Consider the following 20656-nt stretch of genomic DNA (forward strand, 5'->3'; position numbering starts at 1 on the left):
GAGAAGGGTTCTCTATCTTTTGGGGTTTCATCCCGAGAAAAGGTGAGACATTAGAAGACACTTTTAGGATGAAACCACTACCTCTAATGGTCCAGTGAAAGCAGTCCTAACAACCAGCATATTACACTGAAAGTCAATTCCTTATTTCATATGACAAATTTATAGCAGCTTTTGGCGAGGGGCATGAGGCTTATAAGAAGGTTGTCCCAGAAAAGTTTTAAAGTACCCTATAGTCTTAAAAAAAGAGTCACTCAAAAATTACATAAATATATGCATATAAAAATGAAATCTACCAAAACATTAATGACTATGGCCGATTTGTTTTTCCTTTTTTGGTTGCCTTTATTTTCATATTTTTCTACTTTGTGGATCAATATTTTATTATTACTTTTGTACTACAAAAACACTGATGAAAATAATTTTAGGTTAAAGCAATACATTAAATAAATAATTTAATTCAGCAATAAACCTGAATTTCAGGTCCTAAAGTCATAAGTGTACAAACTTTTGACCTTTTCCATGTATTTCTTTAAATTGCTGAGTTGCCTCTACCCAACCAAACCATTTATCTAGTGTCCTGTGCTACTTCTCTATTATTGACACTTGGCCAATCTTAGTAGCTAAGTACTAAGTAAATTAGTACTTAGATCTAAGTGTTGAGATCACTGTTAAGTCATTTCTATTAATAAGCTTCACATACAAAGGACAAATGATATTCAAACCATAACCACTGATGTTTTAACCATTAATTTTACTATTTTATTAGTGATATGGGGGGTCAAGTTACTTGCAAGGGATAAATATTAGGAAGATTTACCTCTTTTACTTTCCATAAATTGCATAGGACTTTATTGTCTCTATTTTGATCCTTTGTAAAATGTTATCAATCTCCCACCTAGTTTTTCAAGCTAGTCTTCCGTTTAAACCAAAGGCACTGAGGTACTCTATGGCCGTCAGGATACAAGTGAGATCAGGCGTCTCCACTCGCAGACTTCTTGAGGCTTACCTGAAGACCAGGTCAGTTGCTGTCTCCAGGCATCTCCCTGTGGTTTGCGTGGGTGCCCCGTGGGTTGAGTGGTCAGGCAGATTCCGGCTGGCAGTGCCCTCTCTGCTCGTGGACTTTCCTGTCATCCCACTTCCTTCAACCCACTCCACTCACTTGACCTCTGCCACCCCCGTCCCCAACTCCAACCCAATTCTCAGCGCTTTAAAGGAAACAAAACCTGTGAAAACAACTGATCCAAAAGGCAACTCACAGGCACTCCTGGCATTCCGCGGGGGCCGTCTTTCCCTGTGTCCCCAGGAGGCCCTCGTGGGCCTGGAGGTCCTGGAGGGCCTGGAGGCCCAGCCTGTCCTTGGTCACCCTACAGTGGAGAAGGGGACAGACCAACAGTAACCGTGAAAGATAAAGACCCAAGTCTTCTTTTCAACACTTTAAATTTGTATTATCTAATTCACATTTATACTGTGAAAAGACCCAGAACAACCAGAAATGGTAAAGCCTGTAGGCAATTTGCCTGCCAGTAGGAAGCAAATAAATATTCATGCTGGGTGAGCTGAGTAGACGCTGTTGAAATCAAAGCAGCTCAGAAACCAGCACTCTCAGCTCTTGGAAATAGTGTATATGTTATCATTATACTCAGAGCTGGTAGAAAATGTTTGCATAACTTTATCCATGACAATGTTGCATCAGTTATATTCACCTTGCTAAATAAAATGGCTGCATTTATAGTTGGACAAATATTTACTTTTTCATAACCTATAAAATTAAACATACAAGGCTCTTGTCATGCTGTGTAATAATTTATAAATTACCAAAGCTAGAGAGCTTAGAAACTGGATCTATCATTGGATATAATTTTTAAGCTTTCTTTTTTTTTTAATTTAAGAAGAAATTAGATTGGCTTTCTATACCTTTTGGTTTTGGTATTTTCATATACATTTCAAACAAATGCAGCTCACCAAACATAATTTTGCTCTAGGATATTTTAAAATAAATACCCACCACCCACACTCTGCCTATGAGAGATAAATGGTAAAGCAACAGTATACAGAGTAAAAATCGAATGTAAAGGAGAAATCAGACTTGAGCAAGAATAAGCACTACCTTAATCAGGCGGCGTTTAATGAGCTGCTGATCAGCAGAGAGAAACCCATGATTGATTTTAGGAAACACCATCTGATCAGTCAGGTGAGGTCAAAGGTTGGAGTTCAGAGATGAGAGAGTTGAAGAATAGGCATCAGAAGGCCCCAAGAAAGAAATAAAGATACACACATTAGACTTATAATAACCGTCAAACAAAACAGAACTGGCACTTGTGTCTGACATCGGACCCTCTGGCTCTTCTTGAAAGAAACAGAACCCTGAAACGGGATGGTGAAACCAGATTTTTAGTTAGAAATGAATCTTTTTTTTGCTGTGGGTGTTGGGCCTTTTTAAACGTTGTATATTAAAGAAGCAGGTAACCTGGAGCCACCTGCATCCTGCAATCTGACCAGAAAGTCCAGAGACGAAGTGCCAGTTCCATTTCTGTCAGACTCCTCAACCGGCATAATGCGGCACGAACTCGACTGTCATTTTATGGATGCCCGAAGTCCAGGGTATTTAGGATTGTTTAATCCACCGAAAACCATCACAGAGCATTGCGATGCATGCCAATCCAACCACCGAGGCGTGGCACAGCCTTAGAGAGCTTGCCTGCCTTTCTTCGACTTCAATATGCTCTTCTCTTATAGGCTCAAGATTCTCCTTCTTAATGTACGTTTGACCTCACTGACGGAGGTGAGGTCCCAAGTGCCCGATAACCTGCTGTGCGTGATGAAAGGAGGTGCCTGGACTCGGAAAGCCAGTCGAGCCGTTCTTGCTCACTCTTATGCTGATTGCGGGCTCTGACCGAGCAGGCAGGGGCGCCAACCACGAACCTTGACGGTGAGGATCTGATTACTGTGCAGAGCGGCAACTGTGGAGAAGCCTGGCAGACCCTATGGACGGGGCACAGCACCAAAACAACACGACACAAAACGTCACACAGACATTCCACTGGTGGACAAACACCGCAGCATGTACCTCATGCCACCCCGTCCTGGCTCTAAGTCTTGCCTCGTTTGACACAGTAAACAAAATCAGACATGTGAGGCCCCCAAGCCAACCATTTCTTAAAGGGAATGGTCAGCTTGAGAACTCAGGTACATTGGGATCTGTGTACATACGCTTAAGATTTCTGGACTCTTAACGTACAAAATGTTAGTACAGAATGGAGATAACTACAGACTCTGTTATGAACACAACACTGTAATTTCCCTCTACTGATATTCTGTTTACAACTCAGGACACACAATACATGTATCAAATCTTTTTTGGACAACAGTGAACAGAATTTTGCAGTCAGATCAGATGTAGTCCTCAGAATAAATGCAGTATGCTTCACAAAATACAGTCTTACCACCCACATATCAAAATTTCTGTCTCCAATCATATGATGATTCTCAGGTCTTTCCTGTTTCAGGAATTCCTGCAGAGGTGGTGGATGGAAATCTGTCTCTTATAACATGTGTATTTCATGTCAGGGGGATTTATGGTCACACTCTGCAGTAATCACTTCTGTCACGTAACTTTTCCAAAAGAACTTGACAGTTCACACACCCCCTTGAAGCAGAAAAGTGGTTTTGAATTCCTTAACCAAGGAAAATGGGGAAAGGATGTTTTAAAAGCCTGTACTTTACTAGCTTGTACTAACTTGTGTTCACAGGCGTTATCAATTGGGTAGGTCTGAGAGAGAAATTTTGCCTGTGTTCTTTTTCCAACAACATGTGATATCAGAGCCTTGTATTCCAATTTTTTTCCCATGCAGAATACTTTTACCATACAAAAAATTAAGCAACAATCATGGTAACATATGGCCTCGAGTGTCTGCAGGATTCCTTCCTATGTTTTCTCCTCCCCACTGCCTTTCCCCTCTTCCCACCCAAAACTACTTCGAGGATATTTCTAGAAAAAGCCAGAAATTTTCTAGTTTTTAAATTTTATTAGTTTTGGTATATTTTCTCCCTTATTTCCTCCGTATTTGGGATATATTTTTCTTAAGAGAGACAATAAAATTATGTTTGTAGTCTGAGACATCTCTTCAGCCCTAATGCCTCTGATTCTTTTTGTTTAGAGCTGGGACTTCTCAGGAAGCAAAGCCAAGGAAATCTTATCACTTTTGCCAAATCCTATCTGATAAGGTTATTAAGTGGCTGGGTAGTTTCGAGGTGACCTGTATCCTCTTTTTCTTCTCCTCAAGTAAAAGTCCTTTAAGCAGAGACTCTCCACCAATTCAGAAATGCTACAAGTTGGAAAACAGATGTGTACAATTTGCTTTTGTTTTACTATGGAATATGAGTTTAAAATGTTATTAGATGGTAATGTGCCAGCATCTTTCCATCTGTGGCTCATTAGCCCTATATTACACAGTCAGAATTTTATATATAAACCTCGCATTTATGTAACAAAGAACAAAAACAGATACAAATAAGAAGTCTATGAGGGATCAGAATCTTGATTAGTGGTGATAAATCATAGTGTTACTTTAAACGGGATTATCTAACAAAAATAATTTAAAATTAAAAATCTTTTAACAGCACACATGGTAGACCTTACAAATGTTTTGAAATTTGCATGTATAAATAAGTCACTTCTTGTACTAATATCTGAGCATGACCAGTTTGCTGTTTGATCATATTTTCTAAATGCTTACAAAAAAGCATTAAGTTTTAGAACTTAGTTTGGTTTCCAGTGTTAACGGGATCTAAAGAGAGAAGTGGTTAGGCAATTCCCATCTCAGACAGATCCTTTTTCTCAAACAGAAAATCTCTATTTGAGGAAGCTGATTTTACATTCCTCCATCATCTTAACAGTGGACATGCTACCAATCAGGTGCTTAGAGCAACATTTAAAAGATTTCATCAGTGAGTTAGGCAAAAGGACTTCAGGAGTTTACATGTAGCAAAGTAGAAGGGGGACAGGTGGGCGAATTCTCTTAAGTTCTAACAAAAAACCATGGCCTGGGCTGCAATATCCTAGGACTCTGTGCTTTTCAAACTGGGGTAGTGTTTGAAAAAAGGCACATGCTAGAATCCTGGGGAGAGTTTAAAGGCAATAATAAATATGGTACCTCTTCCTTAAGAGTCCATTTTAATGAATGGTGTGTGTGTGTGTGTGTATATATATATATATATATATATATATGTATATTTGGCCGCACCATGTGGCTTGCAGGATCTTAGTTTCCCAACCAGGGATCGAACCCGTGTCCCCTGCAGTGGAAGGGTAGAGTCCTTACCACTGGACTGCCAGGGAATCCCCAATGGTAAATAATTTGAGACATTTTTATATAAAGCAAACGTTGACCTATTTGGGGTAGAATGTAAAACTTGCACACGTTTTTTAAAAATGTTACCATTTGACGGTGGTAGAGAACCTCACCTCACAGGGGATATCTCCAAGTCACACAGACACTCAGCTGATTGTGCTTCCTGCAGAAGGTCTTTGGAGGGTAAGTTTGAAAAGCGCTGGTGCTGAGCGCTTGTCTGCATGGCTAGGCTCTGTGTGCCTGTAACTGCTGGGCTGCCCGAGCTGTTCACACAGAGGGCGCGCTTTTTCATCACCCGCGCCATTCCTCCACAGTATCATTACTCACAATCCTTTCTAAATAACTCGAATGGACATATTTCACTTGGTTTTACATCTTGGAAAACTTGCCTGGTACACAGATGGTTTGAGAGGGTGTGGAAAAAAAAAAAACTGTCTCCAGAAAAACATGGAGAAAGAGCCCAGGAATAAGCTGAAGTACTGAAATAATTTGTACACATTTTCACCCCCAAATATTTTGAGTTCTTAAGAAATTGGATATACAAGCGTATAAAACTACTTTATAGAACCCATTTTCCTGAGTATAAAGACTCAGATAACTTCATGAATCTTCCCCACCTTCTGTGAAGTAGGTAACCAACCAGGACCAGTGTTTTGACACCATTACAGGAGGAACTCTATCTCCCTTCGTTGCTTTCTAGAAGGAGAGACGCTGGCCTACCCCAAAGGGATGGTGAACAAATAAATAATTCATAAGAAATGCTGCTAACTACTTGGAAGCCATAAATTCAAGATGCTATTGTCATTTTTATTGTGTACTCAGAAATGATGAGTGTTACATGATTACATTATAGTGAGAAAATTTTGTGTTTTGTCAAAAATACTCAATAAGGCAATGATAGAGCCAGAAACTTAATCCAGGAATTCTGATTGCAGACTTTGTCATCATGAAATTTTGTGTTTATAGTTTCTCTCTACTTGTTTCATAGTTTAAGTATTAGAAAGCTTAAAAATTGGCGAATATACAACAATATTTAAGAAGTATTTACTGAGTGCCTTCTGTGCAGTCTTCACTGTGCTAGGCCCTGGGATTGAATGGTAAGGACCCTAAGCTCCCTGGGTTTAATGTGTGGTGGGGAAATAGGAAAAAATAAGCAGCCAGTAATGATAGGAAGTGATAATCATTACAATGGAGAAATGGAGGGGCTGCAAAAGAAATACAACGTGCACCTAATGCAAGGTTTGGGGAGCCATGGAAGACTCCCCAGCCAGGTGAAAGAGGGGATGGGGGTTGGCAAGGCAATAGTAAAATCAAAGACAGAATGACCATTTAGGAAGATGTTACAGTAGTCTAGTTGAGGGACTGTGTCCTAGAACTAGAGGAGGACAAACTGATAGTTTCGTGTGATATTAAGGAAGTAGGATCCATAGGACTTGTAGCCTGGCTGAGGACATAAGGGAGAAAGAGGAGCAGAGAATGGTCCTAGGTTTCTAGCTTGAGCAACTGAAGGATGGTAGAGGGAACACTAGAAGGAAGAGGGTTTTCTGGGGCAGGCAGGTGGTTTCAGATGATGAGCTCAGTTAGCTTGCTGAATTTGAGGTGTATATGGACAGCCAAGGGGCAGCAGTTGTATGTGCATATAAAATAGTCAGAAGAGAGGTGGGAATCACAAGTCATAGGGCTATGTGGGGTCACCTAGGGAGGCTGTAGAGAGAACAGACCTAGGAAGGAACCCTTGGAAAGACTTTGATTTAAGGGATGAGCAGAGGAAGAGGTAACTACAAATAGGATTAATAAAAAGTGGTTGTAGAAACAGGAGGAATGTGAACTCTCCTAACAAAAATTCTGTACAGGCAAAGTGGTAGACACACTTGACTTCACTGTTTACTGCATCATTAATTATGCTGAATAAATGCACATAAATGACCCATAGTAAGAACAGGCTAACAATGGCCAATATCACTGATGATGGATGCTTACTAAGCATAAGAGAGTGTCCGTGAGGTTGTAGAGTCTGGAGGAAAAAATAAACAATTATTTTAATTATAAAGGTGGTCAAGGGGCCCCCATAGCAAATCATATTGGAAGAAAAGATATGTGTTATGCTGAGAAATGAGAATCCCTGAGTTTCTCCATAATGTAAACAGTATTATAATTCTGTTTACCCAAAACATATCATGCATTGTGACACAACCATTACAGTGGGTACGTGTGCAGCAGAAATAAATACAAATATTCCTAGAAGTTGATAAAATGATTTCTAGCTAAGAGAGACCAGATGGGGAAATATTATAATAGATTGCAAAAATATTTAGGTAAAAGAATAACTTTAGTTTAACAGCAGGAACTCTTAGAAGGCTAACTAAGGAAAAAAATTAAAAGAAAGAAATTTGCTGCTAAATCATTCCATATTGCAGTAGATGGCATAATCTGTCTGAATAGAAAAATCAACCATATGAAGCTAAACAGCTAAAAGAATCCTTTGAACAACCAAATAATATGAGCACTGGAGCCTGTGAAAGTCAGTATTTATAGCTGACTGAAAAAGACTGTCTTATGATAATTATGGAAAGAACTAGCTTTCTGTAGTTAAATTAAATATTTGGCTCAAAAAGTTAATTTTTCCTTTTTATAGATACTCCAAGTTCCATGCTATTGTGTTCTATCATAAATGTTAACCCTAGTCACTCCAGGAATTATCTTTTATATGTATATGATAAATGTGAATTTACAAATTATTTAGAAGAGAAAGAGAACAATGCAATCTCTACATTGACAAAGTCATGTCATTAAATACTATAGCCACTGAAATGCTAAGTAAGCAAAGACAAACTGCAAAGGATCTATAAACAAGCAGAAAGATGGCAGAAAAACTTCAACACTGGCAGAGGTAAAGAATAAGAAAAACTACCTGAAGTACACATACTGAGACAGGATCTCCTTGCTATGATCTAAGAAGGGATTCCAGGGGGTGTTGTGTTTCCCAAGGGCATACAGCTAAGAAACACCAACAAAAGACAAGACTTCATGAAAAGAGGTAGGATTCCCAAAGAAGGACTGCCCCAGCCCAAGGGAACCAGAGAATGAAGTGTAGATGTGGGAAACAGGGAAGAAAACAAAATAGCCTCACAGTCTGGGAAATAGTGCAAAATTAAAATTATGTCAATTTTATTTATATAAACTTTGCTATCATTGAATCAGTCCTGTGTTAGGGTTTCTTAATAATAATGAGATAATAAATAATGATGATGATGGTAATGATAGTAGTGGATACTCATATGATACTTACTATGTGCCAGGTATTAGTTCTAAGAGCTTTAGCCCTTTTAGTCCTCACAACAACCATTTGACAGATGAGGAATTGGAGGCACAAAGAGGTTATGGGTTTTGCCCGCCTAACTATAAGAAGCAGAGCCAAGGTTCACACCCCAGCCATCTGCTGCAGAGTCTACCCTCTTAGCCACTATACATCCCATAAATCCTTCACAGTCTCTGAATTTCATTCCCATTTATTCATTCATTTATTCAAGAAGAATTTATACTACTATAAGAATTTATGCTTACTATAAAAAAGGCAATATTTGGACACTGAGATTAGAAAGCCTTACCCCAGGCTCCATGGAGCTTAGAGTACAATGAAGTAATGCAGACATTAAACGGGCAATTATGAATGTGGCTGGGATCTCTTTTCATATAAGTGTCTATGCTCTTTTTCCCTTATAGTCCTCTATTTCCTTTGTCCCTCAATCAAGCTCTTGGTTGGCCATCTGCTATTGCGTCAGGAGAGGTACGAGGAGGCAGGGTGGAAAAGAAAACTTGTTTGCCAACATTGCTAGAAACCAAAAATATCTAGGAAGATATTCCCCCAAACTGGAACAGAGGAAGGAGAACTGTAGTCCTCAAGAGCAGAGGGGGCCTAAGCCCTGCTTCCCCGCAGCACTTCCAGGAAGGCAACAATACCTCAAAGAAGAAATGGCTACATGACTTATCTAGATGCACAGGACCAGGGGCAGCCTTGCAAAAGATTTCCCTGTCTGAAGCATGGCACAGAACCAGCAGAGAGTCCCCCATGCCCCAGTGACGCAGCATTGACACACTGTTTCTGAAGGGCCTTGCAGGTTAGCTGGGCCACGCTGCCTTCTCAGCAGCAAACTGTGTAGACTGACAGTAGAAGACAAGGTGCCTCTCAGTTCTCACCCCCAGACCTTCTGATGCTATAAGACCGCAGAAAAGTGAGTCAGTCCAAAAGGAGGAAGAAAGTGTGGAAATCCCAAGAAGACTGATGTTTGTTGTTTAGTCAACAAATGGAGGAGATGTAGATTCAGAAATCAAATTGTTATAGAAAGTTAAGTCATTCAGATGACTAAGAAATTAATATTTCTTAATCATCTGAGTTTTGGGATAAGAATCATACCCTCGAAGTGAATATGATGACTGTTAGCAAAACAAAAGCTATGAGAATGCAAAGAAAGGGGACCTAACTGAGGTCAGCTGGTCAGGGAGGACTTCCCAGGGAAGTGATGTTTAAGCTGAGACCTGCAGAATGAAGTACCCTGTAGTGCCTGGCCACTCTCCAAGGGCTCTGCTGCCTTCCTTCCTGACAGTATCAGCAAGATGAATATTGGAACCAAAGAGAAAGTATATTTTTCTTTTCCAAAGAAATGCTGAGTCTACACTTAGAATACAAAGATTAGGTCGTGTTCTAGGTATTCCCTTGAGACCTAGACCCTGTTCTCCACTTGAGAAGGTTAGGATAAGGGCAATGGCAAGGACTATGGGTGTGGGATTCCTGTAGGAGGTTAGATTGATGAGATCAAGAGAGATTATACTAAAACATCCATTCCTTCATCTAACAAGTGACTCTTAAATATGCCAAATATAGTGAAAGAAGCTGTAAGTGTTTAAATCTAGTAGGGAAGGGAGGTTATCACATGATTTTCGATTCAAATGGAAAATATACTAAATTAGTGCTAGTTAGAGGAGCAGGCAGTATGCTTTTTAAGCACATTCTGACTGGGGAATGGAGTCGTGCCTCTGTAGAGGTGGGATTTGAGATGGGTGAAGAAGGATGAAAAGGACGATGCTATTTGAGGGGCGGTGTGGACTTGGGGCCTCTGGAAGAAGGTATTCCAGTCTGAAGTAGAGTGAGCAAAAAGGAGGAAGGTATACTTGGAAATTGCTGGTAAGTTGAGTTTAGTTGGGGTGAAGCAGTTTTTAGGTAAGAGCCTAGAAAAGTTGACAGGGTATACATATGGGAGGTCTTCAAAGAAGCTTTAAAGGGGGAAGTTGTGGGAAACCATGAAGGTGTTTATAAAATGAACGTGCCATGCCATACGTGCATTTGAGGAAGACAACCCTGGCCAAATTATGATGAACAGATTAAAAATCAAGATGTAGTCCATGATCCTTCATCTGCAATTCCAAAATCCAAAGTCGCTGAAAACAAAACAATTCTTCATAAGTTTAACTAAAGATTTTTCTAACTTTGCAGCAAACCCATTTGGTGGCAAAAACTTATTTGAACAGATGTGAGGCTATTTCTGCTCACTAATAATCCTGCTTAGTGTGAACATGCATGTATTTGACAGCAGAAATTAATGGTTTAATTACAGAGTGCCTCAGGCATCTTTAAGGGTGTCAGACAATGCCTGGTGTATCAACAATATTAACTTTCTAATACCTAAAAACTCTAAATTCTGAAACACATTTGACTCTGAGGGTTTCAAGGAAGGATTGTAAGCTTGTTCCAAAATTGATGACAAAGATCCATTTAACAGAATTAAAGATTGTAAGAAGAGTAGTAAGTGTTGAAGTTAAGGCAATGAATTTAGTTTTGAAAAATACAACTTGTTAATATAGGCTAGACTGGCAAATAGCCTGTCTAAATATATGGTAATCTGAATTATATATTATAATTTATACCAGTTTACAGTAATTAAAAATAAATTTCCATCTATGATTTCAATTTTATATATTAATCAGAACTAGCCTGATCAATTGTTATCTAGTATCTTTAATTAATTGCTTTAATGAATAAATAAGCACATTATAGTTAGCATATATGTTTTGCAAGTAAATGCAAAAACAGACCCGTGAAAAATTTTGATCTTTTAGGAAATAAAAAAAAAATCCAGAGATCTTGTTTAGAACATCAATTTGACTACCAAACACTGCATAATAATTTATTTAACAACCCCACCCCTTTAAAAAATAAATCATGCAAAAGCTTTAATTCCACCCATCTGATTTTCATGCAATTTGCATGAAAATTCTTAATTATTTAATAAAAGATTAATAATCTTTGGGCTTCCCTGGTGGCACAGCAGTTGAGAATCTGCCTGCCAATGCAGGGCACACGGGTTCGAGCCCTGGTCTGGGAAGATCCCACATGCCGCGGAGCAACTAAGCCCGTGAGCCACAACTACTGAGCCTGCACGTCTGGAGCCTGTGCTCCGCAACAAGAGAGGCCGCGATAGTGAGAGGCCCGCGTACCGCGATGAAGAGTGGCCCCCGCTTGACGCAAGTAGAGAAAGCCCTCGCACAGAAACGAAGACCCAACACAGCCATAAATAAATAAATAAATAAATAAATAAATAAATAAATAAATAAATAAGCTTATTTGTATCATTTTAAAAAAATTAATAATCTTTTAATTCTCCAGGAATTTTCCCTCAAAGATAGTACAGTATCATGATAACGTACAAAACAATAATATTCTGCACATATACTTCTGTTGAAACCAAAGGGTGCTTTCTAGCTGAGGTTGCCAGGTCAAGGGCTCACCTCAACTTGCATATACCCTATCCACTTTCTGGAACAAAACAGTCTACATTTGAGAGAGGAGGCACAGTAGGATCAGGAAAGAACAGTGCCAAGCAAATAGAAGGTTCATTTGCTGACAGGGCACCTTACACTGAAGGGAAAATCGGCATTTGTCCTGTGAGAAAAACTCAACTTTTTTTGCATTCTTCATTCTGGGAGAAAAGGAAAAGTGTCCTGTTATTCCCTAGAGACTCTATTTAGTGTCTGGCTTAATGGGTATTTGCTAAACTTCCTTTGCATGATATTAAATTGAGTTGACTCTAAAATTCCTTGGGCATGCTTCCTGGATGGCAGCCTCTTTTCTTCTTCCCTCAGAAGAGGTAGATGGCTAGAAACCAGCGTATAAAAGAGCTGGTGAGAGTCCCATGGGGCTCAGCTATAACAAGTGGACAGCTATCCTTGTATTTCCTAATCCACCTCTGAAGTTCACCCTCCCCCACAAATAAATTTGAGCCCACAGCAAACACTTGATAACCCTCTGGGATAATGGAACTATTCAAAAATGACCTTAGCAACAAAAGGATAATGGAGTGGTTGGAAGAGTTCACCAGAGAGTATTGTTACTTGGAGTAGAATCACTCTAGGTACGTTCCTCTACTAGTTAACTAGTCCTATTCTCTAATATCCCCCTTTAGTCCACATCCTAAATTTTAGTGTTTTCCCAGGGTCTGTTCAACTACTCAAAACTAAAATAGTCTGTGTCTTGAAAGCATCCCTGAAATTTGCATGTTTCTATATGGACCTAAAATACTGAATGTGATTTAGGACATTTGAATGCCCTATAATTATATTTATATTTAATGTTACTTGTTGAACACGGAGTAAATGCAAATGGCTCTAACCACCAGGCAGATACCATAAATAAGGGAGCAGGTTTAAGACAAAAGGAAGTGGGGATGCTTGGCTGAATAGGAGTCAAGCTGGGGCTAAAAGGAAATAAGGAGGACTTAATTGATTTTATCACAGGGGAAGGCCTACCTAGTACTGCTACATCTTCACATGCTTCAAGAGAAGCCAGAAATCTGAGGTGTTTTTTGTTTTTTTTTTTAACGAACGCTTCAGATTTTAAACATTTGCTACCAATTCAAATTTACTTTAAAACATTTTATAGTCCAAACAAAAATACATTTGGGGGGATGATCTGGGCCACAGAGTACTAGTTAAAGATCTCTGATCTAGTGTTTCTGAATGTTGAATTAGAAACGAGACAAGTGTGGAAGGGCTTTGCTTCAGAAAGGAAGTAATTCAGTTAGTCCCTTGCAGGAACTTTATTTTGTTGTATTAACATTTGAAGAAAGGGCTATAGGTTCTCATTGTGTCAATCACATGTTGTAATTCAGACCACTGGTTCTTAAATCAAAAAACTTTCAAAATATACAGGACCTCTAGGAGGAAGAAGAGAACAAGGTGTAATTCCTTTTTGAAAAGGAAGCGATGGATACACTGTTATAGTGATATAACACCCCACAGTGATGGATCCGTTTGGGAGGAGTCCCAGGATTTGAGCTCCTCATGAAAGAGGCTGTTGTAATCTATGCGAGAGTTATGGTTTCTCTGGGAATCTCAGAATTTCCCGACTTCTGTGAAATTAAGTCTAAACTTTCTAATGATATGGATATTAGAAATCATAATACGAACTTTCTCCTTTTTAGTTTTCATTTCCTAGCTGTGGTTGGTGATGATGTTATTTAATGAAATGTTACATATTTTTAACATTAAGTTGTAATATACTATGATGTTTATCATATCTACTCTTTACCAAATTTCCTTTTATACCTCCCAATTTCAAATATTTAGATGATAATAAGCCAGCCAAAAATGTTAAGAGTAAAGATTAACTTGTCTTGGAAAGTTACTGAAAATGCGTGCTCAAAATAAGCTGTAGCTGCAATTTCTGATGGAGTCAATTGTCTCTTTATTTAAAAGTACTTAATATGTCATGTATCAAAGGAATTTGCCACATATAGCGGAAGCAAGATCTTTTTCCCTATGATTACAAGAATTATTTCAAAGTGTAACATCACCTTTTAACTTAGTAAACATTAAATGAAATGTTTGCCTTATTTACCAGTAAATAAAAATAAAAAAAGAATGAACAGTGAATAACTGTATTCTGTGTTTGAACACGTGAAATGATGGTATTAAACATAAGTAAAACCAAGGAAAATATTTCTCTGGTGTCTTAAAAGATAAAAGTAATAGCCCAGTTTCCAAAATAAAAACATATTTCATAGGTCTTATTTTAATTCAATGAGTCTACAGTTTCAGTACCCATAAGGAACAGAGCTTACATTTTAAAAACCAGGTGGCATCTGGTATACTCAGATAAGTTAACAGTTCTGCCACCTCATCAGCTACAACTTTTATGATTCCCATATGTGGCTAAAGAATTACAAGATGTATGCCTATCATATCATTATTGAAATTGAATTACTTATTTACACATAAAGCACTGTCAACTAATCTTCTTGGGTGATGTGGAATATTAGCAATTATGGAACACAAAGTAAGGAAGAATAATTTACCATTTTCCAGCTCATTACATTGTCTACAGTTGAGATGAAGCTTCATAAACATTTGTCCATTTGTACAATTCTCCATGTTTCTCGACTTGTGAAATGTTCGGGAAAATTATTAAATGTTGGGAAAATGGCGTGAAACAAATATGATTGAGAAAAAAATTATTTTCAAAGGAATTGCTAGAGTCAACTTTTGTACAAGGAATCATTAACCAATTTGTGAATTATTAGGCCTTTAATTTCCCTTCCACTCTCTTATTCTTTGTTGGATTTCCTTTGTTATGACTATCATAATTAGATGTAAGGAAGGAAAGGAAAAAGCAAGTGAAAGTCAAACTAAGGATTAATATAGAAGAGTGGCATGGAACAGTAAAGTCTGGGTCAGGAGCACTAAGGCCCACTGGATCTGGGGGAAAATACTGAGAGCGAGACGAGCATTTGCGGTTAGAATTGGAAAGAGAAGGAGAATCAAAGAATAGGCCTTTTTTTCCCCCTTTGGCCAACTGGGAGTAAACTGTTAATAACTGACAGAAGAAATCAAGAGCATCCAGTTCCTATTTAGTTTCTAATTCTCTGCTAAACAAGACAAATAAAGATATTCGGATTAAAAAATGGCACAAATATTGGTAGTATAAAATGCCAAGAAAAGTAAAGAGACTATAAAGGAAAACCTTGGGAGTCTGAAGAAATGACTTTTAAAATACAAAGCATTTGCCAAAAAAATTACCAAACCATTCAAATTATTTTTCAGGAACTGTAGAAAGTAAGAGAAGTAATAGAAGAAAAAACAAGGAAGACGGTAAATCCTGCAAAATATAGACAGATTGGTAGACATTTATTGACTTAAGATTAGAATAGATTATTAAAAGCATTGTTAGTGAAAATCTGAAAAAGAAGTGCAGTTTAAAAATATGATCTTTTTTGTCTTTTTAAAAAAGGTTATTAGTAGATGGATGTGTATATATAACTGGATTACAGCAAGAGGTATGTCATATTATCCTTATATACTACATTGAGAAATATGAACTGAAAGCAAATAAAAAAGTGGATTTATAACTGGTTGAACAATTTACCTTGGTAATACTGCTTAAATTGTCCCACACTTGCTGTTCTCAGTCTTAACTCCATTCAACATTTGTGTCATGGATTAGATTAGTCTTCTTAAAATTTGGGTCTGGGGATGGTTTCTCTCTCAGTTTGTATATCTGTTTCTGTATCTATATCTCAGACCTCCAGAAAATGGGGCAGAAGAGAGATGTAATATTTGCTGGATGGCAGAATCAGACTCCAAGAGAGGATCTCAACAGGACAGAGTATACTAATAGTGTGGGAATAAAAGTAAAGACAGTGTTTGGATCCAATAAACAAGCCATAATGATACACAGTTGAGGAGCTAAGGGCTAGTAGCAGTGAAAAAAAGACTTTAGAATTTACATTGATAATAAATGTATACATCAATATATGATATGATTGTCAATGTGGCTTAAAGCTAATCTAATTCCCTGCAATATTAAGCAGGTAGGTTCTATCCCACTTAGGCCAGACTCCACCTGAATTAATGTGTTTAATTTTTGGGTGTTACCCTTTAAGGGTAGACAGAAACACATATAGAGAACAACCAGGAGAGAAAGAAGATACAGAGGTGTCACACGAGGAATGGATGAAGGAGCTGGGCTTGGAGCAGAAGAAAGTGAGCTGGGATATGAGAGCTATTTTGAATAAGCTTAGAACTGCCTTGGGAGAATCACCATCACCATCACAGGGAGTAGTCAGTTTTATGCTATGCCATTGCTTGTTGAGGAAAGTTGGGTTTGGACAAGCAGGGCTTTAGGGTTCATTGCAACCCTGAACTTCATTCAGTGTTTCTATAAAATCCCTGAAGGGTTGTCATGTGGAAGAGGAATTAGTTCAGAAGGCAGGACTAAAACTAAATGATAGGAAGTAGAGAACAACAGATGTTAATTCAAAAGAAGGAACCATAAATATCTGTCGAATGAATGAATGATTAAATTACTCTGTAATATTTAGAACTGTCTATAATTAGAACAGTTTGCTTTTCAACAGAGTGAGCTCCTTGCCACCAAAGCTGTTTGAATAAAACTCAGGAACCATAAGGTTAGGATACCCTATATGAATTTTTAGTCAATTGGCTGGCTGAGAAATGGGTTTATTTTGCAGTTATAAGAGAAACTCTGACATAGCAGAAAGTGAATTTCTCTTACCCACATTATCTCCTACCCTCAGCACCCTTTTAGAATAAGACAATCAAGATTTATCTAGAAACGCTTTCTGACATTGCCAAAAGATTTTATAATCCTAATAAAAAGTAAATTTTTAGTTCCTATATTATCCTACAGTTAAAAACACTATAAGAAAAAAATGTTTCAAATGCATACAACTCTTTTCCCTGTCCCCATAAAGGGAAATATGATCTACTTTATAGGATCCTTTTTATGCTATCTTTTTTATATCATTTGAACCACACCCTCAAATTCTGTATTTGTTGTACTCAGAGAAATCAGGTTTCAATATATTTTTACATCAAGGAGAATACAGAGAAAAAAGGATCAAATAATACTGACTCAAATTAGTTCTTTTTCTTAAGGTTTGTCAGCATAGCTATAAAGGGCAATTCTAAACAATTTATTAACTTAATTTTTATTGGTGCCCTGTAAGGGCAATTTCATTAGAAATGTTTACAAGGGGGAATGTTTCCATTAATCTAACTATACAGCCAGAACAACAAAAACCCAAAAGAAATATATAGTGCCTTAAAGTATGAATGCTTCTAGAAGTACACTGATTAGTATTATAAAGGAAATTATTTGGGTCCAGTAAAAATCATACGGAACTAAATTTATATTATGATTTTAAATATCTATGAACTTTGGCTACAACCTACATAGATGTCTAAGCTAGATCATTTTAAGTAATAAACAAACATCCTATATACTGCTAAGAAAAACCTACAGGAAATTCTGTAATTAGGGGCTACACTTTCCCTCAAAGGAGTGACTCAGAAGAGCAAGCCTTCAACATCTATAGTTTCTAATTTTAAAAGTATATAATTAAAGGACTAAAATATATCTTTTAAATATTTGCATGTTTTTTATTTGCATGTTATTTGCATGTTATTTAATTACTATTCTATATACAACAAGGGTAACTTAATAAAAATTCTGTTATTTACAATTCATATTTCAACAAAATTTTGAAAGATGGCATAAATTATATTGACATCTTGGTATAAAACTACCAAGTTTGAACTAGTCCTAATTTTGACCTTTGAACAGACTTGGTATACTAATAAAAAAATTCTACACTACCATAGATGGACAACCACCAAGGTAAGAAGAATTCTATGTAATTTAAAAACAAATTATATGTAAATTAAATTAAAGGCAATAATGTAGCCTTCTTCCTAGAAGATAAACGATTTGTCATTCGTTGTTTTGTTACCTGTGTCTGTATATTTTGATGGACTTTGTCATCATAATATCAAACGCAAAATTATCTTAATCTCTAATTCAGGTGTTACAAACTCCAGTGCCAACAGGGACTGTGCACATATGTAAATTACTGAAGTGGGCTGAGTGTAATACAGAATGCCTCTAAAGCAGAGAGATTCCATCCAGCTTCAGCCAATTGAAATTATAAAAGAATATGTACCCAATGGTGTCAGATCTTCTAATTTTCCAAGAGGAAGTTTAAAACAAGATTTTGTATGAAATTGCCCAATATTAAAATACTAGCAAGTAATTTGGGTAAGCCAAATAAAATGCATCTACTATTGGAGTCTGTCCACAGGCCACCAGCTTGTAGCCTCTAATCTGCCTCATGAGAATTACTGATTCAAAATAAAACATAGAGGGAAGATTGTACAAAATAGTATATCACGTTTCAAAAGTAAGGAAAAATAAAGACATTGCATTCCTTTCCCCCACTGCAACCAAGGATGTTACTCTCCACCCTAAAAGGAAATCCCATATAAATTGTGACAGTTTCTCAATCGGCACATGCCATTTCATTTGACACATTCTGAAAATCTTGAATGATTAGAACAGTTACTATATAAAATTCCGGGTAGATACTGTGACTCAAACCTTGCATTCTTCTCTGACACATTTTATTAGAACTACAGGGCTCCAAAGTGGAAGTAATACCAAAGACCGGTATAGAGTTACAGCATTAACATTCACCGTCGTACTGGTGACACAGCAAGCTTTTTCTATTTCTATTTTGTTTGACTTTTCTGCCTAAAAGTGTAAAATGAAAGATGAAGTTGTAAATCTCTACATTAATTTTCTGAACAAATCCAAAATGTCTAATAGATCTCCAAATATTCCCTTCTTCCTGTTACTCCTCAAAATTCATTTCCTTTTACAATATTATTGAATAATTGTGAATGACTACTAAACAAAAGGTTGTAAGGCTCAAACGTAATTTTGTACTGAGCAAAAAAGGCAACAAAAAAGGCTTTATAAAGAATGGCTTTATAATGTTATACTATAGAATTTTCTAACACTGATGATTCTTTAGAAACTTTGCTTTGTCAAAGTAGAAGTAATTTATGTTTATCTATGCCAAAAAATAAAAGTGGTGTGTGTAAGGGGTGAAGTTCTTAATTTAAACATAGCAGTTATCTACCTGGCAGAGAACAAAATAACATAATAGAAAAGGTAAAATATTCCTTACTATTAAGTCAGAAAGAGAAAAACAAATATTGTATATTAATGCATATTTGTGGAATCTAGAAAAATGGTACAGATGAACCGGTTTGCAAGGCAGAAATAGAGACACCGATGTAGAGAACAAACGTATGGACAACAAGGGGGGAGGAGGGGGGTGGGATGAATTGGGAGATTGGGACAAACATATATACACTAATATGTATAAAATAGATCAATAATGAGAGCCTGCTGTATAGCACAGGGAACTCTGCTTCACTTATCTGTACAGTAGAAACTAACACAGCATTGTAAAACAACTCTACCCCAATTTAAAAAAAAATTGAGAAAAAAAAAAAACAAGGACTCATTGTATAGCACAGGGAACTATATTCAATACTCTGTAATGGCCTATATGGGAAAATAATCTGAAAGAGAGTGGAGATATGTATATGTATAACTGAGTCACTTTGCTGTACACTTGAAACCAACACAACATTGTAAATCAACTATACTTCAATATAAAATAAAAATTAAATTTAAAAAATTCCTTACTATTGTTTTCATTATCAAAATTATTGTCATATAGATAGTAAATTCTTTAAACAACAAGGCATAATATTAAAGAAATGTTAAAAAATTAATAAAAATGGTTAAATTGTAGCTAGGGGCTTTTTCCCATATGATGTATCATATGCCATGTTAATCATCAGCCATGCTAATGAAGACAAAATAGTTTCCGATTTTCAAAACATCTGATAAAACTATATTAACGATTTACAATCTTTCAAATGTTTAACTTCTCAAAGAACAGTTCAGTAGGATAAAAATAAATTAAAAGTAAGGAGGAATCAAGGCTGGAAAATTACAAGGTGCTGCTATAACTTATACTAAATTCAAGGAACATGTTAAGAGTCCCTTCCATATGAAAAAGTTTATAATCTAAAAGAAAATTCTGGTGCTGGCATTCTAGAAACTTCTGACTTCCTCAACCATTAAGAAATATAAAGAAATAGGGTAGCTAAGAAACAGCAACTGAGTTCTGAATTAGTTCTCAAACTTTTCTCTAATATTAAAGTCAAGGCAAGTATTTGTTCCTCAAAGGTGATCATGAAAAACCTCAGTCAGTAGACTCTACTGTGAAGTCAGAGCCAAACTGATGTCATAGGCAAGGACTATCATGGAGATCTTTCCATCTAACTTTGCAAAGGAACATTGAGAATGGTGTTCCTTGCAGGCTAGGACGTGCACAAAGAAAAATTAAGCTTGAAATTATTAAAAGTTAATTTATATTAAC

At 37.0% G+C, this 20656-nt stretch overlaps 1 protein-coding gene and 1 long non-coding RNA gene across 7 annotated transcripts in view; one reads left to right on the forward strand and one right to left on the reverse strand.

The window, feature by feature from the left end:
* Window positions 1-20656, reverse strand: part of COL25A1 (collagen type XXV alpha 1 chain) — a gene marked incomplete at its 5' end in the record, with an annotated part of 478255 nt that overhangs the window by 134699 nt on the left and 322900 nt on the right. For all 6 annotated transcript variants that reach the window (XM_082389178.1, XM_082389177.1, XM_082389176.1 and 3 more), the window contains 2 exons: window positions 1257-1364; window positions 2108-2179. In XM_082389178.1, coding sequence (XP_082245304.1) covers window positions 1257-1364; window positions 2108-2179 — 180 coding nt within the window. The remainder of the gene's footprint in view (window positions 1-1256; window positions 1365-2107; window positions 2180-20656) is intronic.
* Window positions 1-20656, forward strand: part of LOC309627326 — a 195468-nt gene that overhangs the window by 51685 nt on the left and 123127 nt on the right. The gene's annotated exons all lie outside the window — the stretch shown is intronic.

This window comes from Balaenoptera borealis (genome assembly GCF_965194805.1).
Source record: "Balaenoptera borealis genome assembly, chromosome: 4".
Lineage (NCBI taxonomy): Eukaryota > Metazoa > Chordata > Mammalia > Artiodactyla > Balaenopteridae > Balaenoptera > Balaenoptera borealis.